Below are 19,810 nucleotides of genomic sequence, written 5' to 3'. Positions count from 1 at the left end.
ACTGTAAAATAAATCTCCGTATCGATTTTAATAATATTTTGTGGATTACACCAAACGTATAAAATTTTCAAGAAGATCGCGTCCAAAATTGGTCGTGAAACGCTGAATCATAACATAAACATGGACTGTCAGACTATAATATATATATATATATATATATATATATATATATACGGATGCAGCTGTTGCTATTGCGCATCGAGAAAAGCCGAAAAAAGGCCTGCTGTCGAACAATGAAATAGTGTATCTATACCTACATTAGACAGTGACGTGTAGCATTAATATCAAAACAAAGTGCGTTGCGTTCTCCTAAATGCGTATACATTTATTTGTCATGTTGCGATGACAATAAAAAAAAAAAAACTAAAACAATAATACACGTTAATGCGTTTTAACATTTAGCGATTATATATATTATTATATCTCGATGTGTGATAGAACAAACGTTTAAGTTATAATATAGTACCTAAGTACCTCCTACCTTTACAATATATGAGTCAAAATCGACATGGAGTGTATTGAATATTGCTTACAATTAAAATGTAATCGCGTGTTTTGCCCGTGCAAATATTTGATTGTTTGTAAGTTTTCCGTATAACCAGCTAGAGCTATACCAGCTTTTCCGTCGCCACAAGTGATTATAGTGTGATCGCATCGACGACCCGCACAGATGGCGCTCCGTCGTCCGCTCGCCGCCCCGGCTGCCCCTCCGGCGTACTATCAGAGTTTCGGATAGACGGCGGCGCTCCGGTCGATACGCAAGCGAACGCGCGCGCGGTACCTATATAAAAACGTCGAGCTCCGCGTCCTCCGACCACAGATGATAATATGTAGCCGCGTCGCGTCCCACCACTGCGGCCGATCCGATCGCTGGATCTCTCCTAAGTGTCCCAAGTGTTTTTGCGTGCTCGCGTTTATGGTACCTTTCCCGGGTACCTGGCCGTCGATGTCGCCGCCGCCGCCACCACCAACCACCGCCGTTCATCCCCTCGCATGAAATATAATATTATATACTATTGTTACACAAACACCACGTTTCGTTTTACCCGCGCTAAGCCACCCACCCCAGCCGATCGGAACCAGACGTCCATACATCCGCTACTGTTATACGACATAATATACGACCAGTGGTTCACAACCTATATATTATTATTATTATATATGCGTCGGATCTGCTGGAAAAAAGGTACCGTCCACATCGTTATATTATATTATACCATACTATAAGATTATTATTATTATTATTGTACCATTACTACACATACGTTATTTTTAAATCGGTTTTCATTCATTTACGACAAAATGAACCGTCGGTTTTTATATACACAAGCGGTAAACACGCGAATTAGTGTGTGCGAGGGGGTGACTAGTCATATCAGCTGCACTTTATAATATATAGATAGATACCAAAATACGGCATGCGTATCTATGTATAACATAAGACTTGGGTCGCATGCGATTTAAGCCAATGAAAATAATATTTTATTAAATTATTGTGGTGTGTACAACTTGCTCTCGATTATTAATGTCTCCGCGACGATGGTATATTGTGGAATAACTATATGATATAAATATTGTAAAAAATGTATTATGATATGCTTTTTGGCTCTAGATGAGGTTACATTTACGTACTCACTCCGTTTTTGTGATTAAAACGCCTAAATAATAATGTTATGAATTATATGGAATGTTTTTGCGAAATGTGTAGGTGTTGATTTATAATTTATATTGTTAAAAATATCATAATATCATGTACCTACAAGATAGCTTACTATATGTTGTATTATACATACTTTATACTTATTAATATCATTATCTGATAGAGACACGATCCATAATATTATAAGATCATTCTCCATCTAGTTTAGTATTTATATTAACAAGTATTTATAGAGTTATAGATTTAAGCAGGGATCACTCATATTTCATAGATTTTCTACAGGACTTTCTAAGTAATTTATTTTTAAAAATGTTACATGATAGAAAAAACTGTATTTTTTATGTGCTTTCTTATAGACTTTCCAATTGGGTTTTTGATCATAACTTAAATCTATATAAACATGTACGAGGATTATTTTGTTACAAAAATAATATTTTGGGGCTTTGAGTAATAATATTATAAAGTAAATTATTTGGTTTAAATTTTTTTTAAACTTATTGTACATTCTAATTGGACACTTACAATTTATTTTTGGTTATTTTGAACATACCTATTACAAAATGTAAAGTTTTTTATTAATTTCAAGATATATTCTTCAAATGGTGTTTCAGACAATATGAATATGAAGAAAATGTTATATTAAAGTAATATATTCGCAACTCCGATCGTAGATAAATTCCTAGAGTTTTTCGTTGGTAAACGGCCACTATAGTCACTTTGTATATGGTCAGGTAAAAATTTACATTGTGGAACGCGGAAACTTTGTAGTTTGTACTATTATATACATAGAGTATTTAAGTATATATTATGTAAATAAAACTTATAAGTACCTACTGTATTATATATATTATAAAGTTAAAAAGTTTGATGAGATTTAAACTTTATTTTATTTATTTGATATTTATTTGATATTTAAAATCAAAATAAAGATGTTATAAAAAATACACAAACAAGTCAAAATAATCAGTTTTTTTAAATTTAAAGTTATCTGGTAACAACTAAATATTACTTGGTGCTATAATATATCTATAAATTATAATTATTTTATATTATAAAAAGTTATATTTAAAAGTCAGTTAAAAATGGTAATAATATAAATAAGTCAATTTAAAATTTCAATCAAAGATTTTTTCTCTCTATAGGTTAAGTTACAACCAAACGTAATTGGTGCTATAGTTTATGTATAAATTATAATTATACTGTCAAATTGGACATACCAAATAGTATTTAAACTGAGTAATATTTTAATAAAATTAAATATAATTTATATTATATTATATTTATATTATTTTATATTATATTTCTATTTATTAATATAATATTATTTATATTTAATATAATTTTGTCAAGACTACGGACTTTTTTTGTATACCTGTAATACTTTTACTTTATGTATACAATATGGATATAATATCGTTAGTATCGTTATTATATAGTTAGTACATAGTGTCCGTGTATACAATCTTAAATTTTACTCGACTGCACAAAGTTTCCTCGTTTTATATAATCTTAATTTTTATCCAATCGTACAAAATGTCTGAATTTCTCATTTTCAATGTTCACACTTTTAATGTGCGATGATAATGGTGACACAACGTATAAATTAGACATTTTAAAACTTGAAATCGGAATCTGCTTGGTAACAATATTTGTTATTTGAAACGGTTATTCTTAATTATAATGGTATTTTTTTTTTTATAGCTGTCATTCAATTTTGTTTTTAAAAATATAAATGATTGTAAACTATATTTAAAATCAATCTAAAAAGTTTATTTCTAAAAATAAAACCTGCATTATGAACATTTAGATTTTAGTTGATATTGACATATTGTGACAAGGAAACTTATCTTGTTGAAGGTAAATACATTGAATTTTATATGTTGAATAGGCTGTGACCTTTTAAAAATATTTTTGATAAGAATCACATAAATGTTAAAATATTTTTATGGGCAAAAGCCAAAATGCCATAATAAGTATGGAACATTATTGGAATTCTTAAGAACTTGATTATTTCACAGAAATTATTCTTTATATCAAATTATCAACTGTTAAGTATTATCCAAACACACGTGCTCTTTATTAACAATATTAGCAAACATAAATTTATTGACTTACAAATTATATTGATTGGATTATCATCCTATATTTCTATGTACATATCAGTAGCATAGTAGATAATTTATTATCAGACATTTAGACTAATAACTATTTTAATATTATTGCTACCTATTTCGAACATTTTAGAAACAACTATCTTACGATAGTCTTTGATAAATTATTTTTTAGTTTTGACTGATTAAATATTTTTATTTTACTACATCGTCATTTTGTATATTTACTTATGATATTGAAATTTGTTATAGTTGTATATTATTTGATTATTTAGATGCATGTAATATATAGTTATATACCTAAAACTGACTGATAATTTTTAATAATTTTACACATGATAAATTCAAAGTATCTAAATAAATTTATTAATATACCTACTTAAAACAGCAATGTTTAATATAACAAAAAACGGGTAAGTGGGTGACACTTTGCTCTACATTAGGTGCCTAAAAATTAATTGTAATGGATGTGTTTAATTTGAATTCATTGTATACGAAAAACGATTCTGAGCGAAGACGGTCTGTCAGCCTATAATATTATAAAGTAAATTCTATGATATGTAGAATAAAGTAATTAATTTTATGCAATTAGGCTTTAGGATTTAGTGCTATGATTAGTTTAATTCATGTTCGCTAAAAAAAGATGCATTTTAAAATTTAATAGCGTGTTTATTGTTGTCTGTATATACAGTATACACTATAATATTGTACTCTGTAGATCAGTGGTGTACGCAGAATTATTTATGGGAGGGGGGTTACTATATTTTCTATATATATATAAATGTCTATACAATTGTATTCTTTTTATAATTAAAGACATGCACAGTAAAAATTAAAAAAAAATGTATATCTTATGCTCTAAGAACATTAACCTATTAAGTTATAAATTAATATGAATTTGTCTCGATGATTTTGATAATTCATCTAGTACTGCATCTGTTGAAATTTTAATATCCCGATGAATATTTAACATTTCCAATCTACTTGGGGGGGGGGGGGGTTAAACCTCTCAGAATATTTACTGTGCAACGTGGTTTTCAATTTTTCGATATCACAAATAGAAAAAAAGTTCTTATTGTTTCAAAATTCATTATTTTTGCGTTTTTCAAAATCGAATACCTAACTTTTTTTTCAGTTCTAATATCAAAAAAATAAAAACAACGTTGCATAGTCGAAATTCTCCTTTTTATGAGGTGAAAATTTCGTTTCTTAGTTATATAACTGTATCATTCTCGGTTCTTTCCCTCGCGAAACAGTTTTTGCAATGTTACGCACTTGTAAGACGGAGACAACACATGCGGGTGAAACGTCTTCTAACTGTTATTTATCTAAGTATATCGTATAGCGATAACACGTGTAGTTTTCGTTCGAAGAACTTAATAGATAATAATTATTGTTTTCTTTAATTGAAACCTTCAGCTATTTTATTTATATTTTATAGATATAAATGCCAGTCAGATCTTTGCACATTGTATGAAATATCAAAAATTTAAACATTACATAAATATAGTTATAACATTAATACAATAAGTGTGATATGGATAACAATAATTATACACAATTACAAGTTAAGTAGTTAACAAAGTTATGTATACCATACCTTCATCAATACTACTTAATACAATTTAAAGATTTAACTGTTCGAAGCTCTCGACATTGCTTCAAACAGTACATTTTTCCACGATATAACCTTGAGTAATTCGCTATAAATAATGTATTAATATGTGTACTAAAATCAAATGTAAATAAATTTAATTTGTCTAAATGTTGTTTAAAGGTAGACTAAAATCGTGTGTTATTGAAGCCTTATATAATTATAATAATAAAAAAAAATGTAAAGATTGCAAAGTTTATACTTATGGATCATTTATTTGAAAATTTGAAATATTGAAGGTCTTGCTGGACTTGCAAATCTTTTTGATTCCTATTCAGTGAATGCAAACAAAATTGTTATAGCAATATGATGTGTTTAAATTATGGAAAACCATTGTGTTGGTATAATGCTTTGTATAAGGTCAGCTATCACCATAAATAGGTATAGGTTGGTAGGTACGCTTCATACTTACTTGTAAATGGCTCAATATTTTATACTTTGTTAAAGGATTAGTATTAGTCTAAAAATAAGAGTTACAGGATTTCATAATTACATAATGTTTTGACAGTGTTTATTTGTATCATATCAACTACAATGAAAAAAAGGATACGTTCAATGTTATAAAATTATTTATACAATACCTATATTATTATATTATACCTTCGTATAAACATTTTGTTGTCCTTGTAAATAATCTCTTATATAGTTTATACATTTTTCTTACGTTAGACGAGTTCTAAAATTTATTTTTATTTTTGCAAGATTTACCATTTACGGAACATTTAAACATCTACACAGTATACAGTAATGTAATATTAAGCGCGTACATTTCTGTTAAAAAATAAAAGTGTTATTACTATATAGTTGCTATTCACATGGGTTATGACGTTAAGTGATCAAAAATCATAAACTCTACAATGAAAATACAAAAAAACCATTTTAGATTTTTCGAGTGTCACAACTATCAACAATAAAGCCATTTACATTTTATTTTACCTTACGAACGATAACAACAAACAATATTGATTTTTCGGATTGTCATTTAAAACCCATTGGTCGCTTACTTATAATGTATAGGAACATGCCATTAGATATATCAATAGTATATAGCTAACATAATAACAAGAAAGCTATCTATAATACTTTATAGGCAGTTTCACTGTGAGGATTTAAGGAGTAAATCTCCTACTTGGCATTTCAAATTTTTTTACTGATAACTAATTTATCTTATTATTTAATCACATTTTGTGTGGATAGACAATGGGTGTGTCGTGTGTGTATCACTAAATAGTAATTGTCACTATTACAGACATTAATCTTAATCAGAAATACCTTCTGTTAATCTTGACAATTAATTATGTGTTAATATCATTTAACATAATATTTAACTATATTTACGTCATTGTCTATTTTAAAATAAATGATAAAATTTTTTTTTGTTTTATATAATATTGTGTACGTACCTAATTGTGTTACCGTTAGAATGTAACGTATTTAATTTGTTCAAACAAATGCATAATTGTATTTGCCTTATGATATAATAATAAAAAATGATTAAAGTTCACCAATAGCTTATGTTTAATTGGTAGGTACGATGCTGCTTAATACCTAATTTTGTTTAGTTTTAGTAATAGGTATGTCGTAATAAAGAAGACATTTATCATAATTTTTTTTTTTTTTTGATTTTAGGTTTGTTTTATCAGTGGATTTAATATTAATAAAGATTAATTCCTGCAGTCATTACAAAATCATTCAAAGATTTCTTGTACATTTCTTATTGGCTCTAGAGTTTTATAGTATTACTATACAAAAAACAATATTATGATTGATTAACTGCGTTCAATTACAAAATGCAACTATTAAATTCTTTGTGGTATTTTGATATACATAAAATATTATTAAATACAATTTTACTTTTCAGAAAACAATTTTTAAAAGAATACAACTTTGAACATTTTATAAAACTATCAGATGTTCTTACTCAATTACACACTTATACATTTATTACTTTTTAGAATATACGAGTAGGTATATTGTTATTTCGATGAGTGTTCATTTTATATTTTATTATACTGGGCCTACGTGACATCTTTGGCAAATATGAAGTGATTAGTTCAAGAGGAGTATTTCAATGTGCTTGTCGAGTAGATATTGATGTGTTTTAAAAAATATTCGTATCAATAAAACATAAATTGTTGATTTATGTTTAATTTCTGACAAATATTATTACAATGATTCATTATAATAATATCAAATAATAAGTATAACAATTAACGCGAGTACAAGAATTAAGTGTGTTTCAATTAAAAATCAAATAATAAGGTATATAAATTTACTACTCCTATTATTTTTAGGTATTTCCAACGGCGTAAGTAGGAGGTGACTATAGATAATAGATTCTTTATTCTTTATTATTTTAGATGAAATGGTAACCCTCTCTGTAAGGCTTAGAACACCAATTGAAATTGATAGCGCTATTGAACAACTAACTAACAGTGTTAAGGCAGCGAAATTTGCATCACCTACCCTATAGAAATCAGGTAGCTAGTAAAGAAAAAACGAAAAGCAATGAAAAAATGGCACCGTGCGAGAGATCCATTGGACAAAATCGCTTCTGAACTCGATATAGAACAGTGCCAACCGTTGGAAAAAATACGTGAAACGATTAAGTTCTTCACTCCATTCGAAATTGCAAACGAAATTGATACGAATATCAATCTAAAAAAAGCACCTGGGTACGACCAAATAAATAAAAAAATGCTGAAAGAATTACCCAAAAGGCTATGATTAATTTAACACATATATACAATGCCATCCTGCGTACAGAATACGTTCCTAAACAATGGAAACGAGTTCAAGTAATCACGCTACTTAAGCCAGTTAAAGTCCCAGAACACGTAACTTAAATTATTTGAAAAACTGCTTTTAAAGCGATTAAAACCAATAATAGAAGCAAGTCAGCTTATTCCTGAACACCAGTTCGGATTTTGGAATAAACACTCAAATATTGAACAGGTTCATCGTGTTACAAATGTGATAAACAATGCACTAGAGGGGAAAAATATTGTTTTGGAGTATTCCTGATGTTTCTTAAGTTTTGGATAAAGATTGGCATAGAGGATTACGTATTAAGCTACGCGAACAGCTGCCACACATTTGGTGCGCACTCATTGAATCCTATCTGACTGGACGTCAGTTCAGAGTCTTACACGATGGAAGCAATAACTGACTGGAAAAACATATTAATTGGAGTACCACAAGGCAGTGTACTCGGACTTATTTTGTATTTACTTTACACAGCTGACATTCCAACTACAAACTACTCAATGACAGCTATGTTTCCCGATGATACAGCAATACTGGTAACTGATGAAGACCAGCAGATTGTGACTGATCAACTTCAACGAACACTTAACAATGTCTCCGATTGGACTAAGCGTTGGAAAATTAAAATTAACAATGAAAAATCGGTACACGTAAATTATACATTGTGTAAAAGTGTATACTACCTAGTATGTTTGGATCAGCAGATTATCCCACAGAACGATTTTGCGAAATGCCTTGGAATGCACCTCGATTCACAATTAAATTGGAAACATCATGTTCACCAGAAAAAACTGCAAATTAAACTGAAATTGAGGAAACTTTATTGGCTGATCGGTAGACACTCCAAATTAAATCTCGCATACAAACGTATTTTGTATGTAGCGATAATTAAACCAATATGGGCCTATGTAATACAGCTGTGGAGCTGTGCCAGTAAGTCACATATAGAGATTATCCAACGTTGCTACAACATTGCTCTCCGTACTATTGTCGCAGTATACCAGTACCACAGAAATTACATTATTCACCGAGATTTGTTGATGATCTCCGTCCAGGACGAGATTATCAAGTTTGCCAGAAAACACGAGAAAAGGCTAGATAAACACACCAATCTAGCAGCAATTCAACTACTTGATAATTCTCAAGACATTAGGCGTCTCAAACGCTGGAGATCATATGACTTAGTATAAATTATTAGACTAAGGCTGGGACCTCTACACTAGGAGTGAAAACCCAAACATGTTTTTTATATATATTTACTAAATATTTATTCATCAATTTATTAATATTAATATTTTATATTTATGTACACTTCTTAAATGTATTGTTAAAGATCATTGATCGTTATAATAAAAAAGCCTTCGGGTATTTTAATTTAAAAAAAATCTATGGGGTGTGAATCGTCATTTGGTCCGGTATATTATATCCACGACATTTGATCAGGTTCAAAATGAACCCATACAAAAAATATCCGGTTAAAAAACGTCCTGTAAAATTAAAATAAATAAATATAAAATACGAATATATATAGAAATTAGGATTTTAATTATAGAAAAATAATCTATAATATTGTGGAATATAACAGAATATAACTATATTAATTTTATTATTCTAGTATACCATTTTATATTATTATGTATTAAACAATAATTCATGATTTATATATTAAATTATTAACTGATTAATATATTTTTATATTTTTTCCAACCGGATATTTTTAGTACAGGTTCTTTTTGAACAGGATCAAATGTCACGGATCAATTGTCGCCGGATATAATTTACCAGACCAATTGACGTGGAAACAGGTAGTAGAGGGCTATCGAGCTAAAACCTCCCCCCATCACCATTGCACATATTTTTATAACTTAAAAAAATATTTACCTATCAAGTTTCAATTGTTGAAAATTGTAATCAAGGAAGTAAATTCATATACGTCTGGCAACGAAATGTCTTGGACCCATGATATCTGATTAGCTGTAGCAAATAACTAATAATATGTATTCATAGTAGGTATAATAGATTAGTTGAAAATATTTTTGCGCAAATATTATATTTGCATACCAGTTTTCCTAAAGTTATCAGTAATTTAGTAAAAATATCAACTACTTGTATTCAATAATTAAATTTTCAATCCTTAGCTATATACATTTTAGATTCTGAGCGAAGCGAGGAATGTATTGGCTTTACAATGATGTTTATTTCTTTTTTATTCTGTTAACACTTTTTCTCCCTCTAAACTTGCTCAAAAGTATCTTGAGATGGTACTTGAGAGAGGTCATTTTTCGATTTTCGAAACGGTAATCGAAGTAAAAGTGGTTAAAGAAGAAAAAACGGAAGACTTCACGATTTCACGATTTTATAATATTAAATAATTACGGACGACGTTTTCTACTAGAAATATTGCTTCAAATGAAAAATGACTAGATATTATTTTTATTTTTTGTATTTTAGATTTTATTCGTTACGGTTTAAAGTTCAGAAAATTTTAGCCATTATTGACCTATTTATAGTCATTTTAATTTTGGAAGTTTTTTTGTTGTAATTCGGTTAAAAACATTCGTAGAAACTTGAAATTTGGGTTGTTTACTTATATTAGCCTTACCTATACATGGTAACATTTTCAAAACATTTGAGCGACTTTTTTTTTAAAATTTAAGATTTGAACATTTTTAATAATCTATAATATTATATATCCTTGGCAGATAATCTGTCTCCGCTCAGAATTGTTTGCCGTATACAATGATATAATATCATTGTATTAAAATTTAATTCCACACATTACAGTAACCCACTTGTAACACCTAATGTACAGCAGAGCGACATTCACAACTTATCCGCTTTTTTATTACAAACTTTGTAGTTATGGTTTAGTCAAAATGTGAACTTTAAATACTTATTAAAAATATATCTATATAACTATCTATAAATTTATCTAAAATAACTATAATACGAGTACTAACAAGTTTTTATCTGAACAATAAGAATTAGAATCTTAATTTATTTCAAACTTAATATTATTATTATTTTTTTTTATAGTTAGGGCTTCGACAACTGAGGTAATTAGCCTGGGGAACTGTAGGGGAAGGTACTGTAAGGTTTTAACTCGTGGGTTTTTTTGGCAGAATTTTGAATGGGTATCCGTGGGTTTCTGCCATGCCCGGTTGGGGGCCGGCGGCCTCTCTCTCCAGACATCGCGATGCCGCCCGTGACCGAGATTCGAACCGGCGACTGCGTTTGTCGCATCCGACGCCTTAGTCCGCTCGGCCACTCCACCCTCTTAATATTATTATTATTCATATTTGTACGTGATTTGTATTTAACTTCTTTTTTACGTATAAAAACTTTTTATTTTATTAGTTATATAATTTTATTTTAATTATAATTATACTTTTTTTTTTCTTAATCATATTATATGTTTTTTCATACACATGCTGTAGTTGGGCTTAATACCCGTTTATAATTTAAATAAATAACAATTTATGAGGAACAGGTGATTATTTTTATTGACATTTTTTGAAAAAAAGAAACTTGAATTAATCAGATATAATTTAAGGGAAGACAGTCTAACCAAGTTACCAAGTAATTTGAACAAGTTTTCATTTGTTTATTTATTTTTTGTTTTTTTCCTGATTATTTAAAAAGTACTGAGAATTTACAATTTTGACCTCACAAAGATACGAACTGGATCCAATTTGCTTCCAAAAATCTTTACCGAAGTATAAGATTTTTTACCTTAGGTATCTATAAATATCTATACATCTGAAATTATCAGACTAGACAAAATAAAAATAAAAATGTAATTAATTTTCAAGCCCCCCTGTATTAATATATTTTATTTCATATTATGTTAAAATATATTTATCTTGTTGTTTAGATGACCAAGGCAAAATTAAACTTTATTGTAAATAATAAAAAAAAGTTAAAATGAAAATTGGCTTTTGGCGATGAATTTGTTGATGACCGATTAGTTGCATTGGTACACTAACAAAACGTTATAACATTATATTATAACTGTACACATACTTATAAACAAAATTGCAGCTAAGCATTTGTGTAAAAATAATATTTTAATATTTGTAAACCGAAGATTATAATGATATTGAAAATTATAAAAAAATATAATGTTATTTTTGATTTAGTGTTGAACAATGAAAAAAAAGGTATCTAGCATAAATTTTCATATAGGTAGTAACTCATAATCATAAAATTAGATCATCAGTTAAAGTGTTCCATTTTAACCATCCATTATATATGACATAAAAGATATGATTGTATAATGATATAAAATATAGCATAATATAGATATCATTAGAATTAAAAATGTTATTTTATGTTATTCAAATGGATAATTTTAACGAGCTTTAAAAATATATAGATGTCTATATGTTTGAGAATTTTAAGCTAAAATATTTAATTGTATACATTTTAGATCAAGATGTTAACCATATCAAGTTTTTGCGATATTTTGATGGTGAAAGTGGTTGGAGACCCTGATTGGAGGCAGAGATTTATCGTGCTCAGCAACAGTACACTTTGGATTTATGGGTAACTACTGTGTTAATAAAAACATCCCTTGATATATATTACATTTGTCATTTTGAAAATATTTAACATTTTATTTAAAAATGAGTCACATATATTTTGTTTATATCATTCATATGAAATATAGTCATTATATAACATAACTTCATATTATATTTTACTAGCTATTAATTATTATACGAACGTAAGTTTGTGGTATAAAATAGTTGAAAGTTAATTTAGATACTTTGACAATTTTACTGTGTATATGAATTATAATTTAAGTAATAGCAATAGAATTTTTGAATGTTCTTTATGGTCAATACCTCTATTTTTATTTTTAAATTAATTTGAACGATGAAATTTTGGAATTTTTGATGATTTTGATAAATTTTCGTCAGAATTTGAACTTTAAATACTATAAAACAATTGTGAGAATGTATTTTTGTATATATTTTTTTTAATGAGAGCATATTAATAATATATGAGGAACTAGTTTTTATTTTACAAGCATTTTTAGTAAAAAAAAAAATAATTATTTCATCTTATATAAATCGAAAAAAACATTTAAAAAAACGAAAAAGACAAATCTGATTTTCAGTTTTTTATTAAAAAAAAAGATTCCATTCATCCCAATTATTTTGAGAAGTAAATGGAATTTATTATCTTTAACTCCCAAGTATTAACTGGATCCAATTTAGAAACACTTGAAAAGTGAAATATCAAAGTATTTACCTAACCTAACCTAACCTTAAGGTGACGTCAGAATCCAACAAAAAACACAAAATGGTAAAACCAATAAAATTATCGCTCCGCTCAGAATTTAGAAAACATAAAAATAATAAAGGCAATATAAAATTCTAGAATTACATGTATGTATAATTTTCCTAAAATATAAAATTTTGAAATTAAGAAAATATCTTTTGAAAAATAATGAGTTTCAGTTAAAAAAATTACGTTGTATATTACTTTTATTTACAGAGATGATCAAGATCCCCGAAGGACAAAAATCCACGCAGTGAGAGACTTGGCAGTATGTCGAAGAATTTGTGACGGAAGTCACCTAGTTTTGCATATAAAAAACATTGCTAAATTGGATTGGTTTAAGATTAAGTTCAACACAGAGAAACAACTAATCGCTTGGAAGAAACGTTTGCGACAAGTTAAAGAAGCTTGGAATGAGGAGACTTATTTTCAATACCTTAATCAAAAATCTCAACTCAGATGTAAGTTGTTCATTTTAAATCTCAATTTAATAGTTGATTTTTCAATCAGAATTTTCTTTTTCAGCTCCATATGAACCATTGACTAGGATAAATCAACAGGTACGACAATCATTCTTACTCACATTAAAATATACACATAGATATATTTATATTTTATATAATACGATAATATACTCTAACATAATATGCGAGATATACATCTGAAAGATAGACGTAAAGTGTTAAAACGTAATATCAGTTTATAATTTTATAATCATATAGATAAATTCTATGAAGCTTATGTATTTATTGTTTGAATAAAATGAGAATATTTTATTAATCATAATTATTAATTGATTTACAAATGTTCAGGTGCCCAGTAATAAACTATCAAAGCCTTCACGCATGCCATTTTCTAGGAGCCGTTCACTGCAAGAGATAATAAGTTGGGAAAAATTACCCATGACACTTATTCAAGTAAACAGGGGTAAGCTAACCATATTAAATGAATAATTAATTTAATGTCACGAACAGTTAAATATTTTAATGCACACGCAACTACTTACAGTTTTACATTTATTATTATTTTAATCGCTGAATATTTTTTAATAGAAATGCGTTGCGGAGTAAATGATATAGACGCAATTTTAGTCAGAGTTCGATTATCAATCTTGGAAAACGAAATGGCTTACAATAGAGAAATGGACAAAATGTTGGTTGCTTTTAAAAAACGAGCACTGTGGCCTGATTATTTTCTGATGGATGACAAATCGTTAATTGAACAAACGCTATCCAAACGTAAGCAAGAGTTTGATTAATTATCTTACAACAATTTCGTAATTGGTCTATAATAGGGTTAATTTTTTAGTGAAGGAGAGTTCAGACACTCTGTTGCACGATGTCGAAGACATGTGGCCAGACGCTCCTAGGGTATTACAGAGTTTGGACGATCTAGCTGATTTATTAACTAAACACTTGAAGTCAGTGGCGAGGACCCGAATGATTACCTATTGTCATCTTCTACGGGATTTTAGGCCTTTCTTGCGCAATAATTTGTAAGTAATTGATATAGGTAGATTTTAAAATATAATACCGTGGCTTATTATTTAGATTTTGATCGTCTATGACTAAAATATATGTCATTGTTTGCCTGGTAGCTTATAATGTATTAGTATACATAATAACATCCCATTTTCATTATAATTTAGAGAAAGCGTGGACGATATATACGCGGATGTGTATAGCGAACATTTCTATATGGAACGAGCACTTCTGCCGATATTCCGAGTGTACAAGCTAAAAGGCATATCTAAGAAGCTAGCGGTCATGCTAGCCACCGAGAAGGACGCCAATAGCGCACGTTGGAACAGCCTGTTTGACCTATGTCAGGAAGTACGTGTGAAAGTCAGCTAATCGCATTCGAAACGCACATTTTCATACTATAACTCTATATTGCAATCTATACACCTAATAATAATACACCTAACCTATACAAAGATATCACTCGGAAGCAATCCGTTATTTACGGTAAACTCGAGTACTTTTTATAATTATATATTTTTTCTCTTATTCTCTTTTCTTGAACAAACACCCGACCGAGGCTACTATCGATTGTAAACATAATCCATAATATCTATTATCTTTATAATTTTTCTTAATATAGGTACCTACTACAAGTAGCTGTATACACTCGAATACAGTGTGCTGTTATGTAAACTTATAGACATAATTTAACGTGAGAAGTGACGTTAATTACATGTGACGCGTAATTTATTTTAGTTGTAGAGATGTCTGCAGTATACAGGGTGATACTCCAAGCATGCTCACCCCTTTTTTCTTTAACAATGAAGCTATTTAAAATCTGATTTTTGGAATCTTTAAATATACTCAAAGACCATATTTTCAAATTTTTGAGATTTTTTGTACTACTTAAGGAGTGTCCTGTGGCGATACAAACTTTTGTTTTTCGTATGAGAACCCCAATTTTTACTGTAAATTATTTAGCGGAGAATTTTTTGTTGACAATTTTGATGTATTGAAATCAAAATTCTAATGAGTAGTTTTTGAATTATTTAACTTAGTGTTTTAAGGATAAAACGTCTATTGTTTAAATTTATAAGATATGTGGTCTATGGTGGATTTGAAAGTATTAGTCATTAATATTAATCTATCAACATAAATAATTTGTAAAAACGACCTAAGTATCATAAATACTGGTCACGATATGTACACGTGTTTTATACTTTTGTAAAACGATTTTTAAGGATTATTATTCTTAGTACAAACATTTAAATATTAGAAAACTACTCGTCCGAATTTTGATATCGATGCATCAAAATCCTTCAAAAATGTATTCGCTAAATAATTTACAGTTAAAAAGAGAGAGGGGGGGTTCTTATTTGGAAAAATAAATTAAATTTTCCCTTGTTTCTTAAAATAAATGGGTAGATATCTAATAAAAAAGTATCTAATAAAACCATGAATGTTGCTGAAAATGTAACTAGATTAATGGTGGTTATAAATTATAATTAATTAGTTGTGAAAGATCCAAATATTCAGAAAACAATTTCTATAATCGGCACGAAAATCATATAGAAATATATCATAATATAATATAACGTAGAATTGATGATAATATAATGTTAAATATCGAAATTGGATACACCATCGTCCGTCACAGTTGGTTACACACTTACACACAAAGAAAAAAACGATTTTTAAAATGGTTATTGGTTAAGTACCCGTTCGTAAGTCTTTGTGTCACGTCTAGATATAATAACATACAGGATGTTTCACCTTTTCATCCTTATCAATAAAATGCTTGTCAATCTTTTTTTTTTTTAATGAATAACGTTTTTGAAATGTATTATGTGCTATTCTACAGTATTGTAAAGAGCTACGATATTATTACTATTATTATAGTTGATATTATTTTTTTGGTTGCTCAAATTCAAAAAAAAAAGTTTTTGGTATGGATGTTCTTAATAAATTCGAAATAGCCAAACGCCAAAGTATTTTGATATTAGGTTTTTAAAGTGTAATCACTGTTGTGTAGTTATTGAGTTTAAACAAAAAGAGGAAACATAATATTTAGGAAGAATATAATAATATGCAGTAGGTACCTCACCTGTATAGACGTATTGTATTTTTATGATAAATTATGCGTTACCATAAATCTATGAAAAAGGTTATCACCAGGGCTCGGATTTTATAGCATTTGCTAATTATTATAGTATAGAGATAAAAATAGCAGATTGAGCTATAAATTTAGTTTATACACCAGGGACTCCAAATTTGAAATTTTATAATGCTATTGTTTTGTGTATTTGAAGTATTTTGGGTTTTTAGTGCTATTTTATAAGTTTTGGTGCTATTTTTTTGCTAATTTACATAATATAACGTTTTATTTTGTATTTTCATATATCTAGTTTATATTATGTAGTATGAAAATTATAAAAATGTATTTTTTTTTAATACTTAAAAAAAACACCCAAATTTTGCCCATATTATAAATGTACCTACCTATTAATTCATAAATAATCTTTAGTTAATATAATAATAAATATAAGTTTTTTTTTTAATTTTGAGCAGAATACGTTTTTATTTTTGCTATTTTTCATGTTTTTACGTTATATTATAGCGCTTATTTTACATTTTTTTAGGTAATATAGCTCATATTTCAGTTATTTTTAGTACTATAAAATCCGAGCCCTGGTTATTATTCTGTACGCTGTAAAGGATACACCATTTAATGCCGTACAACATACGAGAATGGATTGTAGGTGTTGTTTACTTGTATATAATATAATATGTAAGACAATATTATAAGAGCTTATATTATTATACTGCACTTAAAACACTTATACTCTCCATCGCTGCAGCAGAGAAATGCGCTCGCGTGTGCACTGCATACGACGAGTATCACAGTAGTATAATATCGTTTTTCATTTGTAATTGCAGACGCTGACCGAGACGTATGGCGAGCTGTCTAGACTGTTCGGCGACTACTATGCGCTGAGCGTGACGCAGTTGTTCGCGTTCAGCGACAAACACGCGGCGTTCGAGCGCAACGGCAACATGAGTCTGTTCGAGAAGTTTGAATTGGCCAGGGAGGTGAGCGAGATATGCGACTCAGTGGTACCGCTCATCAAGGTTGTAATCGTCGAGGGCGGCAAGCGCGGTGACGGCACCGCTGCGGCCGTGTCGGATGACGTGGTGGCGGCTGTGGAGGCCGCGGCGGCCGGTCACCAGCGAAGATTTAGCGCTGACTGTTGGGAAGATCGCGGCAATGACGAGCGCCGGATGCGGGACAGGGCTGTCCGACCACCCGAAGAAATTACGTGCAAAAATCCGTTCGGCACCATCATGGAATACGACGTGGACAGAAAGGCGTCGTGCCGGAAGAATTGCGGCGTCCGCGGCGGCGACAACAATAACGTTAAAAACAAGCAGAGGAAGACCACAGCGCCAGCAGCAGCTTCCGGAAAGTGCATCGAACTCAAGGTGTACTCGCGATCGGTGAATTATTTCCACGAACAGATCGACGAACAAGCGGTCGTCTGCAGCGGGTTTGTCGCGAAGCGCATGTCGACTGCCGCCTCACTGCCCTACTGATTGGTTGCATTATATTATGTTCCATTTTACGTATAATATGTATGACATGTATGACGTGTGTTTTTAGAGACAAAGTGCTTGATAGTATGAAGGAATGGGATGGTTTCATCCCCAATTACAATTATTTTAATTAATCTGTTTCGGGGCGTATTGAACATTAAAAAAAAAAAAAAAAACAAAACATTAGGCCATCATAATATACATGCATAAACGCGCGCCCGCCCGCACGCACGCACGCACGCACAACGCACACACACACACACACTTGTGCGTGCTTGACGCAAATAAATTTTGCCTAAATATTACAAAAGATATCGGCGCTAAAATCAATAGGTATGTGAGTGGTATATACACGTGCTTTATGCGGTGTGTGATCTATATTCTAAAATTATGAAAGGCCTGTGCAACAATAAAAATATAATCGAGAGAAATGCTGAAGAGACCGGAGGTTTATTTTTGTTCATATTTTACTATCATACGTAGACAGAAGAAGATCAGCAGATTTTGGACGAGTTTATAGTCGTGAAAGATTGGTATAAAATTAGCTACTTTCCTAATAATATTTATAGGCGAGAGTGTATCACAGTAATTTTTAGATAAGGCGTTTAAAATTGCCGGCACACGCTGTCATATCATAAAATAGCAATAATTTTATCATATTATTTTAATATCTAATGTTATTGATTACATACATATAGTGCAACGCGATTTAAGTCTAACGCACACAACATGCGTAGGTACTATTTAAACGTAGAGAATATTATATTTTGTTACATTTATAGCTGTCAATAGGTTATAATATACCTATAATCATGGTGTGTAAGGATATTACGCTAGTCGGTTACCTATGGTAGATACGATACCTATACCTATCTGGTTGTTTCATTTTTATAACAAATGCCATTGAATACGATAACCAAAAACAAATTGTGATTTATTTTAATACGTCATGTATCAAAAGTCGCATCTATAAAATATTATAGTCGTTTAAGAATGCAATCGCACAGATTTTGTAAACGCCATTATATTGTCAATAAATAAATAAATAAATAAACGTTCACAGAGTTCAATATATTATAATAATATTCTGTTACATCCTATGTATAGTGTACACATTACATACAATATTAATTATCGTACCTGTTATTAGTTCCAATATTATAGTGAAGAATATCATCTCAGTTACAAAATTAAAAAAAAAAAATTAAAGAAATATCAGAACATGCAAAAATTAGAATAAAAAAAGTTCCTGATGTGGTAAAAAAAAGAAGAAAAAATA

General features: G+C 29.5%; 1 protein-coding gene across 1 annotated transcript; it reads left to right on the top strand.

Annotated features, from left to right (window-relative positions):
- The first annotated feature begins 786 nt into the window (after positions 1 to 786).
- LOC107169076 (uncharacterized) lies at positions 787 to 19,601 on the top strand. The gene is made up of 9 exons (XM_015518712.2): positions 787 to 1,186; positions 12,621 to 12,736; positions 13,694 to 13,938; positions 14,003 to 14,037; positions 14,290 to 14,404; positions 14,530 to 14,715; positions 14,786 to 14,972; positions 15,126 to 15,309; positions 17,878 to 19,601. The coding sequence occupies exons 2-9, from the start codon at positions 12,627 to 12,629 to the stop codon at positions 18,529 to 18,531; spliced, it is 1,716 nt and encodes a 571-aa protein (XP_015374198.1). The 5' UTR covers positions 787 to 1,186; positions 12,621 to 12,626; the 3' UTR covers positions 18,532 to 19,601.
- The last annotated feature ends 209 nt before the right edge of the window (positions 19,602 to 19,810 follow it).

The sequence above is a fragment of the Diuraphis noxia genome, unplaced genomic scaffold, assembly GCF_037042655.1.
Source record: "Diuraphis noxia isolate RWA-SAM2 unplaced genomic scaffold, SU_Dnox_SAM2 contig0002, whole genome shotgun sequence".
Lineage (NCBI taxonomy): Eukaryota > Metazoa > Arthropoda > Insecta > Hemiptera > Aphididae > Diuraphis > Diuraphis noxia.
The sequence above is the reverse complement of the archived record's forward strand: the minus strand, read 5'-3'. Positions and strand labels throughout refer to the sequence as shown.